This window comes from Otolemur garnettii, unplaced genomic scaffold (genome assembly GCF_000181295.1).
Source record: "Otolemur garnettii isolate 467f Iridium unplaced genomic scaffold, OtoGar3 scaffold00039, whole genome shotgun sequence".
Lineage (NCBI taxonomy): Eukaryota > Metazoa > Chordata > Mammalia > Primates > Galagidae > Otolemur > Otolemur garnettii.
In genome coordinates, this window is record NW_003852434.1 from 3,155,025 (window position 1) to 3,167,571 (window position 12,547).

Consider the following 12,547-nt stretch of genomic DNA (forward strand, 5'->3'; position numbering starts at 1 on the left):
CCTGCCCTCCTAGGCAGAGAAGTAGAGGCACTTCCCCACCTATCACAGTACCTTTTGATATCTGACGCACAAGGGAATAGTGTGATTTCCCCCAGACAGCAAGACATTTATAGCCATCTAAAGAAATGTGGCAAGTGGTATATGTCAACTCATCATAAATCAGAACTAAAGGACACGGCCAGTGCTCACAATCTAGGCAGAGATGTGCATTCTCAGTCACTGAGAAACCAGCACAATGGGACTGCATGTTTGAGGTTGACATGGTGGAAATATCACTTGCAATGTTTGAAGGAATAGCCCAACCCTATCCCCAAGGCTGTTCTGCCACTATTACCCCCCCCCCAAGAAAAAAGAGAAAAAATAAAAGTACAGGAAAATACCCTACATCCATTAATTCTAAATGGAGCAACAAGAAGAGGCAACCTACTAGAGAAAATGGCAAAAAGCAAGTACCGCCATAATTGCTTCTGACATCACTGCACAGCCATGATGCGTAACTCTCACTTCCCAGGGAGAAAATCTAAAAGCAGCCCCCAAATATTCTTGCAAGATTTAAATACTGAACATCAGTGGTGATGAGTGCAACAGCTGAAGTGGCAACTTTGTTCAAAGACTTTCTGTAGTGTTTGGGAAAATAAATCATTAATAAAAGCAGAATCTGTAGTAGGAGGCAGGGAGATTTTTTGTGAAACATGTTTAAAAAACCCAAAAGTCCGATCTTAAACCTTATTTACCTAAAGATGCACAAATGCACCTCAAACTTCATAAAGCACAGAAGTAAAAAGGGGCAGGAACCAGGTAACACATGACTTGACACCACGGCAAAACAAAGACAGCATTATTCAAAACTGAGTTTGGGCGAAGGCACAAATACATCCAATCAGCCTCTCCTTCTCTGCATGTGTGTGCGCATGTACACATCCCTTTGTGTACCAGAGATAATGGTTTTGTGGAAGAAACTTTTGCTTCTAAAAATTGCTGAACAGGACCTATACGACAGTAAGCTCCTGATCCTACTAGTATCACTATGTAAAGGTACCAGTTAAGGCAATTTCCAACCAGAAAGGGGTAGAGTTTGTTAGTTTTCTAAACATCCTGAGATCTGGGATTAAAGGTCAGAGGACAAGGGAGATAATTATAGTCCGATTTGTCTAGGGGAAACAGTATATACTTTGATCAAAAAGGATCTATAAAATAAATGTCCTTTGTCAAAAAATATTAGGTGCTTCTCCCCTTCGGCACTGTGATCAAGTCATGTCAGACAAACGACCCTTCAGTTGTAATTCCATTCTCTGTAACTGTGTGCTGGGCTCCCCCTTGCTCTTCACAGGCGCTACTGTGCGGCCGGGTTTTCAGTCTTTACCCAGTGTAATTTGGTCAGTTTCAGTAAAGTGGGTTTCATTATTTAGCAGGCCTCTTATGTTCACCAATTAACATTTTAATTATCTCTAGAAAGGACAGAAATAGTCTACACTTTTGAAAGTAAAACAGTGTTCTTTCATTTCCTATTAAAGACACACAGACACCCACAACACACAACACACTGTAGTGCTAAAGGCAAGATTTATACTCTATTTTCACTCTTTAAGAAGTTTTATATTTGTTTCACTGTGAAATATGTACTATTACTGTTAAAGAAACTTCACATATTCAAAGGCTTAGTTTTAAAATCTCGTCCTTTCAAAATAATCTACCTTGGTATAAATTTTGCCTTTGAGAGTTGTACGCATGCAGCAGAGAAGTGTGAATGATTAAAAAAATCCTTTAAATCCCTATATACAAGCATAATGGCAAAAAGACTCTAGGAAGATTAAGGATTGCTCAGCCACTACCTTTTAACTACACTATGAAAAATGTAGCCATTAGGAATTCTTTTAGGAATGAGTGGTACAGTAAGAATCAGAAATATACAATGACCAAAGTAATATAAGCTGATCTATTCAAATTTGTTAGTTTTTTGGCCAGGAACAGTGGCACATGCCTGTAATCCTAGCATCCTGGGAGGCCAAGGCAGGAGGATCACTTGAGGGCAGGAGTTTGAGACCAGCTTGAACGTGAGCAAAACCTCATCTCCACAAAAAACAGGAAACATTAGCCAGGTGTGGTGGCAGGCGCCTATAGTCCCAGCTACTCAGGAGGCTGAAGCAAGAAGATTGCTTGAGCTCAGGAGTATGAGGTTGCTATGAGCTGTGATGATACCACTGTACCCTAGCCCTGGCAACAGAGCTAGACCCTGTCTCAAAAAACAAACCAAATTGTTTTTCAAGGGACAAATAAAACCACAATGTAAAGTTCAGGGGGAAAATACTCCCACAAAGAATAAGACCACTGAAGAAGCAATCTGTTCTTTTAGAATTGGCTGGAAATCTACAGAGAAACGTCTTGCGTCAAGGCAGCGCTGTGGCTTGCCAAGAGAAGACACACACTCTGGCACAGTCTGTGCAGGTCAGCACCCGTCATAAAGAACACAAACCTTTGTGACCGACAGGTGGCTTGTTTTAAGGAGGGAGGGACAGTGAAGACAGTAAGGGGAAAAAAAATGTCAAATGATTATTCCAGTGCCTTGTCCCCTTCCCTGCATACAAAAAATGTACACATGGTGCCACAAGCATCCAGCCTACCAGGCAATTACTGCTCATTCAACAGGTTTTCCAGCTAGTAGTTTGAGGAAGAGACCTCAGCTTTCGGATCAGTTCATCAGAATCACAGCAGGTCTCGTGCTCAGGTGTTTCTGTGGTGTCATTCCCTGGCTTCACCTTCAACATGCGAGGGCAGGCCTCTCTGCTAGAGCACTCCTCACAGGGCATCCCCAATGTGCGCTGCTCCCACCCCGCAGCTCTCTTTATAGATTTGCCAAACTACCAAGAGCTCTCACATTCACCACAGGGATCTTAGATATCTTCATTATAAATAAGGATGATTCTCTCCTCTTCACTAGTAAATACATATGAAAATAAACGTGACACATGCTTGGTAGGAGACGTGTAAGGGAATGAATGTGGTAAAGGGGGAAAACACGAACCAGTCATAGAGATGATACTCCTCCTGAATTTTAATACATGTGCAAATCCTTCTTTCCAAAAGGGATGAAAAGAATTGACTTTTGAAAACACTGCACTCAAAATGTTTCTAATAACAACCTTGAAAGTTTCAATGAAGAAGAAAATCTGTGCTTATGGACATGGCAATCCTGATATGTTCTTTCATTTTAGGGCATTCAAAATGGACTTAGTTTAATTAATGTACAGAGTATGGCAATAACTTATGGGAAGGCCACAATTCTTCAACCTAGCCAATCTAGTTGATTGAGAACACTCTGAGTGAAGGCATGTGGTGAAGAGATAAATATATATATATATATATATATATATTTTTTTTTTTTAAGTCTAATTAACCATCCTAAATCTCTACATCCTCCCAGGAAGTTAATTACCCCTAGACAATCAAGGACTCTGAAAATCTAGTTTAGCTATAAATATAAATTTGTAGCAGAAAAATATAGCCTCTCTAAGAAGTAGATTTCATTTTTCTTGTTCACGGACAAAACTGAGTTGGTTAGACACCTTGAGTTCTCATGTCACTGTTGACCACAGATCAGCACCTCAAATTCCAGCTCTCAACAATAATTAAAAGCACTTTAGCCATCTTGTCAGGTATAAATGTTGGTTCCCTTCTTCCCCAGGGGAGGAAATTCAGAATATAGTCAACAATGACTGCCTTGTCAGACAGCTCCTTCTGCTGCAGCGGTGCGGGGCGGCAGTCTGAGTCCCCTGTGGAGCTGTCCCCGAGTGCTGGTGGCACCTCTCCCCACTGCTCCCACTTGGGCTGACTTCCAGCAGAGGGGCAGGGAAATCAGAGCTGGGCTGAATGTGTAGCACTCTAGCCAACACGGGAGAATGGGGAGGGGAGTCACCTTCAATTTTATAAATGACAACACTTGGTATTATCAAAGCCACTGTTCACTGGCAGAAAGTGGGGTAGAGTGGAGTCCTTCACAACTTAACAGTTTACAGATGGCTGTGATTTATTAAACAAATATTTCCCCCCAAAACTTAAAAGAAAAAAGAAATCATCCATAAAACCCTAAACCCTTCACCCAAAATAATTGTTTTAGAAAAATTTCCTTCTGGGAATGGACTAGGTAGCTACTGAGATGATATGCATTTGCTTTCAGAGTTGAAATTGCTTCTCCTCATTCCATTTTCAACTTGCATCCTGCTGGTTTAAAAAAAAGAAGAAGAAGAAGAAGAAATGTTTCTAGACCATTCATACACCCACTTAGGCTGCATTGCACTTCTGTCCTTCAGGGGGGAAAGGCAAGATCATCTCTGGGGCCGACTGCCTCATCTTGGCTTCTGCATAAACATAGTGGCAAACCAATGATCGCACAGTTCTTGAAAGTTTAAACGGACAATTGTCCTGGCCATCTCCTGATGCTTCTCTTCTAGAGTTTGGTGTCCTGATGAGACAAACATCCAGGCTGTTTCTGAAGCTTCCCAATGTGCAAAAAATGTTCCCAAGGCATTGAATCAACTTCAGGCTCCATTAAGGTGTTCCGGCTACTTATTTTAGCTGCTGAAAACCCTGTCTTGTGTAATGCACCAGGTCCGCCAAACTGCTGTTGAGGGCCAAGGCGCACACATTTGTGCTGAGCTGAGCAAAGAATTCTGAGAACAAAACCAAGCAAAAATCAAATAAATACACACGTACAAACAAAAATCATATAAATACACATGCACAAAAATGAAAATGGACACCAAATAAGTAAATAAAAACTGCAGAGGTTATGCCCTCACAATATTGTGCACTTTACCTATCACAGCAAAAACAAAACAAAAACAAAAACAAAAACAAATCAGTATCCACTTAATTGTTTGCCAGTTCTCCACCTGCCTCCACTAGACTACAAACCAGGTTTGCTTTAGAGTTGAATCCATTATGCTTAGCCTAGTGGCTGACACTTGGAAAATAATTTATACTTCTGGGTCAATGGGGACATCAATGGGGGGGAGGTAATTAAAAGCACTATTAGTTTGCTAAGAAAGACAAAGCACAAAGAGGCGAAGGGGAAATAAAGTGCCCACAGCTCGCTAGCTGCCTTCCTCCCAGGAAGGAGCAGCCAGGAAAATCCATGCAATGGTCTCACTGGCATTCTCACACAGAAGCATTTCCTTGGTGGTCACTGGCACCGGCACCGAGCAGGTGTTTCCAAGGACATTTATTGTGCCGTACCTCCTGGACCATAGCCAGCTGGTCTTTCCTAAGATATACGGAAAGTAAACAACAAACTCAGTATTTGGGTTATGCTACTTTAGATTTCAAATGTGTTGAGCCCAGGAGCAGCCTGTGATTTTCCTTGTTTGTTTGCTGTGCCCTCTTGCTAGCGTGTTAGTTCAGGCTGAAATAATAACAGCAGAAATTCTAAAGGGGCAAGGTGCTAAAGCTGCTTCTAATTTGGTTTTGCTAAGATCTTAGCCACAGAGCTCAAGGGAGAATTGTAATGAGGCTGAGGCAAAATGAAGAAAATATGAAAAGAATAAAAATAGCCACATACTTCTTTTTCTCCAAGAAACCAAACATAAAACCAATATTACTCCCTGCTGATCCCCCTGCCCCCTAAATTACCTCCACAGAGCCACTTACCTTTATTCTTCCTGGTGAGGACCTCAGCCTGTTCCCAAAGGTCAAAGGCAGTGAGGACATGGGACGTGATGGTGACATAGGAGGACGTCATGTTCTGGATGGTGACGGGGGTACTGATGGTGGCAGCCATCCCGCTGCTCCCCACACTGCCAGAACTTGACTGGGACCCTACAGAGCTGGCAGGAGAAGGCGTCGGGGAGAGAGGGGATGGTGCACCTGTGCTTCTGAGGGGTGGGAGAGGAGAAAGAATGGGTCAGTCACTGAGGCCCCCGTCACAGCTCTCCTGTCCCTGAAACTGCAGCCCAGTCACAAAGTTTACTATGCACCCATCAAAATGATAATCACTCTAAACACTATGAGTTCAGACAGTCACTCCACTGGGCTAATCTATTCCGAATGTGCCTTCCCCGCCATTTGCAGAGTTGCTTCCTCCCCTGGAATCTCTCTTTTCACACCCAATTCCCAGCAAGACACCTATACATACATTTGCCCCCACTCTGCTATCCACCCCATAACCCATCTGCACCCAACACTCCTGTGGACACCATACACACAGCCCAGCTTCCTCTCTGCTACCACTTGAACATTTTTCTTGTATTTGTTTTCTGTCTATTCCTTTTCACAGGTCACGGCACCAGGAGAGCAGAGACCGTGTCTCACTATTAGCCTGTCACAGTGGCCCCTGATGAGCACAGGCTGACTTGGTGACTGAACTGCTATAAGACAGCCTGCGGGACACTGGGCAGGGAACTGTGCATGATACTGGGACATAATGACTTAAACTAGGCCTCCATGCAGATCAAATAAGAAAGACCAGGGAGCCACTGAGACATGAAAATAGTGATGGGCAACTTGTTAGCTTGGAATAAAATTTCAGCAGCGGGAGTTGTGAACATTTTTAGAGGGAAGAAGTTCCTTCTCCTTCAGGACTTTCTTTTTTGAGAGAGGCCGTATGGGAGAGCGTCTCGTCTTTTGAATGTGCTGTAAATGGGGCAGTCATGGGAGTGATATTCTTAAAATAGCAAAACCTATCAGAACTAGAAACTTCACAAGGAGTATAACAAATTTAAAAAATGCTAGGCAAGGACTAAAGGCAAGAAAACGTTTATCTTCATTTTAAAAACACCTGCACGGGGATTCTGGTTTTTAACACCTTACAGCACGGACTAATAATTTCAGTCCACAAAGTGGAGTAAAGAATTTTGCTAGAGAAGAGTTAACTTTCATTCTTAGCATCACTGGTGTGGATCCTGGAGAAGGCGGAGAGTATATGGCTCTGGAAAGTTCTTGTTTATTGATGCCAAGGAGAAATGTCCATCACACAGAGGGAGAGAGGCCTTGGCTCTGCCTCCTGTTCTGTGTTCTTCGGCTCACATCTAAAGACCCTCAAACTCGATATTCTCTACAATACCTCTGCATGTTACCCAACCAGCAAAACCCTTGATTTATAACTGTTTCTCAAAACATTAGCAGAAATATGCTAATGATTTAAGTTTAAGGAGTAAAAATTAAAAAAAATAAAAAAACAAGTAAGTTTAGGGTGCCACCTATGGCTCAAAGTTGTAGGGCACCAGCCACATATACCAGAGGTGGCAGGTTCAAACCCAGCCCTGGCCAAAAAAAAAAAAGAAAAAAAAAAAAAAAACATCAAGTTTAAGGACTAAGAATAAAAATAATTAAAAAACATGTAAGTTTAAAGAGTAATCAGCACACAAATTAAGCCAATAGTTTTTGAAAAGCGAAAGCTGGGTGGTGCCCGTGGCTCAGTGAGTAGGGCGCTAGCCCCATATACCAAGGGTGGCGGGTTCAAACCCAGCTACGGCCAAACTGCAAGAAAAAAAAATAGCCAGGTGTTGTGGCGGACGCCTGTAGTCCCAGCTGCTCGGGAGGCCAAGGCAAGAGAATCGCCTAAGCCTAGGAGTTGGAGGTTGCTGTGAGCTGTGACTCCACAGCACTCTACTGAGGGCGACAAAGCGAGACTCTGTCTCTAAATAAATAAATAAAAGAAATGAAAAGCAAAAGCCACTCCCCCCATACATGGTTGCAAAAATAAGAGGTAAATAAATGATTTAAATTAGGTTTATAATTACCTTGCAATGCATGGAGAAGGTGCCTGGGCAACTCTGGAAGAACTCATGAAGTGTTCGTTAAGAGTCCGAGAATACTTTATTGCTATATCTTTTTTACAACGAAACATTGCCATATTCAAAATGGACTGGCAACGCAAGCTATGAACAAAAGCAGAAGTTAAAAAGGGAAGTATTTATTGCCTTGTGGACATAACAACCACTATTAGAAAGGAACAGCTTTCTAACGGCTTAGAACCTAACGATCACACGCAGTTCTCCCCATCTACAGAAGTACATGGAGAATCTCACTGCACCGTTACATTATCACCAAAAGTGAGTATTGTCGGAAAACCACAAACGCAGAAGGATATAGTTTAAATCACAAGCTCGAAGCAGCTACTGAGTCATCAGCAAAACGGCAGCAGATATGCCATTTCATAATAATTAACTATCAGTGGAATTAGCTAGGGACCAAGGTAGCAATTTGCCTTTATCATAATTTTTATGTTAACAAATTTCAAAATCCTTTTGCCATATTAAAAGATGCAAAAGCAAATTTACTACTATTTAGACATAGAAAAAAGTACACACCATAAAACAGCAAATATTTTCTCTTGTGTTGATGTGGTGGCATCTGAGAAGGATTTTAATGACATTATGAATCTACAGGAAAACATAAAAGTGCATTAGGTTAGACACGGCAGCTGGACTAGCCGGACACAAGTCCATCTCATGACGCTTGTCTCCGCTTTCTATTGCGTTTCCTGAAGGTGTGAAGGCAGGAGAGCCACAGAGAAACCAGCTGGGCCTCGGAGCAGCACTCGGCCCTTCCCAGAGCCAGGTGAGCACCTGTCTCCGGCTTGTCCACCTCCTGAAACCAAGCAGTCTTTGTTCTTACTGAGCTCCTGGCTGAAATGCAGATAAACAAAAAGAGGCTTAAACTGAGGGGAAAGGGCATCTGATAAGAAAGCTAAACTGGAAAAACCAACCTTTCCCTGAAAGGTCTGGCATTTCTCCACACGTGTATGTGTGTATGTGTGTGTGTGTGTGTGGGGGGGAACACAAAATGATGAATTTGGACCCAGTTATTCTTTGGGTTATTCTAGAGCTTCAGCTAGAACACAGTCTAGGATAAAAGAACAGTTCTTAGGCCAGTAAGTTCGTTAAGACTCCCCGTAGTGAATGTCTTCGCACTAAGGTTCAAATGGATTAGAGCAATAAAGGTGAGGAAAGGCAAGAACTTAGAAGAGGACGGCAAAGTGACGCGGCACTTACTTAATGAGGTCCACGGTCTCTGAGTACACAGAGTAAGCGGACTTGGACGCTGGGCTTTCAGACTCCATGGCAATTCCACACTCAATAAGGGACAAGACGGCTTCCAAGTACTTAAAGGCCTTTCCAACCTTGTCTGTCTGTAGAAGAAGAACACAGTTCCCTTTAGGTGGGAGACAGACTTCTATTCAGTTTCTCACCCACCCTTTAATTACAGCTGGAGAGATGCATGAGAACAAACCAAGGTGATGAGCAGAGCAGCCAGCTCTGGCCACGGGAACATTCCTCTTAGCAAAAGTTCATCAGGAAAAAGAGAAGGATTTTGCTTTACAACTACCCTCTCAGAGCCGAGCGCACATGTCCTAGCTGAGGCGACCAGCACCTACTTCCCTTGTCACGTGTTGTGAGCAACTGCTTGTTATGGGACTTTCTGGAGAAACATCTACATACAGAGTAACAGAGACAGCTCTCTTTGTGTGTTTATCTTATGAAAAGTAGAAAGCACTTATTAAGGCTTCTGAGCATCTCGTTACAGATGTATTACCTGACAATCATTTCTTATGCTTCCGAGAGCCTAACAGGTAATCTCCTTAGCCTCTCTGGGTTCCAGATACGCTATCAGAGTATCTCAAAGGGATGGGGAGATATGAATAAGACCAAGTAGTACTGCTCACCTTAAACCTGAACAAACACTTTGCCACTCTTCCCACTAGTGGCATACGGCAAATTCAACCGAGATCAATGCAACTCACTCCTAATCTACACGTGACATCTGCACCACACAGTGAGAACAGCTGATTGACACGACATTCACAAGTTTGTTTGGCATTTCTGCTAATGCTTTCAATTTGGTGTGTTCAAAAAGAGAGTGAAAATAGTAAAGAGTTAAGTGGACAACGGTGATGATCCCGGGGGGGCTTCTTCTGTACAGACACACTGCTGCCCTCCCCGGGCCGGGGGCAGAAGGAGCTCTTCCCCTCAGTGACCCGACCACAGATTACTCCAGTGCATCCTGGCCTGTGTCCTACCAGCAGTGGAACAAACTGGGTTGCTACACGCACACGTATATGTATACATATATTTTAGTATATTAAATATTTTTCTAAAATTTTAAGAAAAAACATAATCTAAGGATTTTTTTTTTCTAGAAAACCTAGGCTCAGAAGATTAATGATGGAAGGAATAAAAATCAAATTAGCATGCCTCCGATTAATCAGAAGTTTAGCGCATGACCACTTTGCTTCGCTGATGAAAATCTAATTCTCCAAATTTGCTTTTCAACACCATCTCTTCCACCGAGTTTCCGAAATTAATACTGGTCTTAGTAGAAACAAAAGACACCGTAGCGCTGCGCCAGCAGCTGGGGGATACCCACTTCCTCGAGATAAGTCCTTGGCACGCTGATGAGCACACTCAGAGACAGCATGACAGCAGCAGAGTCCTCGTGCCCCTGCTCAGCACTGAGTGGGATGCGGGGAGGAAACACGCCCTCGACACAAGGCCCCACGACACAAGGCCCTGCGACACAAGGCCCCGCAACACAAGGCCCCTCGACACAAGGCCCCGCGACACAAGGCCCTGCGACACAAGGCCCCGCGACACAAGGCCCCCCGACACAAGGCCCCCCAACACACAGCCCTCCACACACGGCTGTGCACCTTATTATCTAGAATGCCAGACGCATGTCGTTCAGACTCACACAATTAGAATATTTTGGAGAGGGCCCTGGGCCATATGGGTTTATTGTCCCAACCAGCACATTTTGAGTGAAGTAGAATATATTTATTTATTAAAATAGGATGCAGCAGACATAAAGGACAATCCTAGCACCCTGGGCTGCACGACAGCCTTGGGTGGGGAGGAAGAAGATATACACACGTACAGATTAAAAGCAAAGTGTGGGCCTGGCATGACGGCTCAGGTCACTGTGGGAGTACTGCTTGAGGCCAAGAATTTGAGGTTGCAGCGAGCTGTAACCATGCCATTGTACTCCAGCCCTACAGACAGAGCAAAAAAGGAAAATAAAAAACAACATTCCTTGGAAAATTAATCTCACTTGCTTGAATAATCAGGGGATCTAGTGCTAAAAGCAACCAATCTCAAGGTAAGTTTTAGATAACTGGTGGATGGTGCTAAAAGTTTACTCTTTTCCAAAATTCAAAATATTCATACAGTTCCAGCAAAAATCTTGGACAGCTGGAGGGAAATGGTTGAAACAGCACCATGGCTCAATCTTAAGAGTCTTAATCTGACTCCAGTCAACGTGGTGTGCAGTAGCTTCAGAGACAGGGCTAGAGGGGCTTGTCCTGGACCTCCGCAGCATCCAGCATGGAGAGGGATCAATACACATTTGTGTGCTGACAGGTCTCGGCCCACCCTCCCTAGCCGTTAGTCTGAGAACAGATGTGAGCCTGCAGTCTGGGGTTGAAGAGCAGGGAGCCGCCACCTGGAACCATCTGATTCAGGTCCCTGAGGGCCCCTGAAGCATGTGGTTTCGTTTGCATGCAGAACAATAAAGGCAACCCAGGCTCTTCTCCTGGGGTCCAAAGTTCAGCAAATAGATGGCTTTCCAGGGAAGTTCGTGCATTTACAGGGCTTAGATTTGGGGAACACCCTAAATAAATAAGAGCTTCGGAGTCTTAGATGTTTAGTTACGACAAAGGGCAGATGTTATCTCATTATATTGCAGCAGAGATGTAACAGCATATTTAATTATGTATAGCATCAACAACAAAACTACCACCTTCCAGAAAGTCCAAAGGCCACCACAGTGAGAGAGCTGGTGTCGTTAGCCGTGTTTACCAACAGTACAATCACTGCCTTCATCTAAAATTGCACCTAACCACCCTCGCTCAACCATTCCTTCAGATCATGCTCTCAGGAGCTTTAAGATAAATCTGGAAAGCAAACAGGCTTCCTCACCTTGTGAGATGTTTTAGAGTGAACACAAATTGACTTTCAATAGCAGGATTCATTTTCCACGTCCAAAGAATTGATTCAGTGGAACAAAAAGCACTCACGCATTAAATCACCACCAGGAAGACTGACTGTGATTCACTGATATTTATATAATTATGACTGGGCACTCTGTACATCTGCCCGTGATCAGACCAGATCAATGGAGCCAAAGACAATAACGGCACCAAGAACACCCCCTTCCTTAGTCCCTGGGATCCTGCCTGTCCCACGTGCTGTGGCCTGGGGTGGCCTCCCAACCCCAGCATCCGTGCCCCCACCTCCCCCAGTGGAGTGATATGCGATGTGGCAGAATGGAGATGACAGATATTTTTAATCAGAGGACCTTCTACCAAAGGGATAAAGAGCTAAGACTGACCATTAACTCTGCTTTCTGCTTCAATTTTTTTGCCTCCCTCATGTGAAAATCAGCTTGTCTGAAAAAGAGGAAAAATAAGGTATAGGTCATAGGAACTGAAAAATCAGACTGGGACAAGAGGACTAAGAAAGTGAAAAAGGAGGAGAAGGTAAGGAAGGGGGAGGAGGGGAGGGGAAGGACAGTGGGGGAGAGGAGATGGAGGGGAAAGGGGAAGAGGAAGGGGGAGGAG

General features: G+C 43.6%; 1 protein-coding gene across 1 annotated transcript in view; it reads right to left on the reverse strand.

Moving 5' to 3' along the window:
• Positions 1 to 2,249: 2,249 nt before the first annotated feature.
• The window catches only part of AFF1 (AF4/FMR2 family member 1), a 199,331-nt gene continuing 189,033 nt past the window's right edge, over positions 2,250 to 12,547 (reverse strand). Inside the window, exons 16-21 of the mRNA XM_023513343.1 lie at positions 12,319 to 12,376; positions 8,988 to 9,124; positions 8,304 to 8,375; positions 7,734 to 7,871; positions 5,644 to 5,867; positions 2,250 to 4,667 (exon numbers count right to left, since the gene is read on the reverse strand). Of these exons, the coding sequence (XP_023369111.1) occupies positions 4,564 to 4,667; positions 5,644 to 5,867; positions 7,734 to 7,871; positions 8,304 to 8,375; positions 8,988 to 9,124; positions 12,319 to 12,376 (733 nt within the window). The 3' untranslated portion in view covers positions 2,250 to 4,563. The remainder of the gene's footprint in view (positions 4,668 to 5,643; positions 5,868 to 7,733; positions 7,872 to 8,303; positions 8,376 to 8,987; positions 9,125 to 12,318; positions 12,377 to 12,547) is intronic.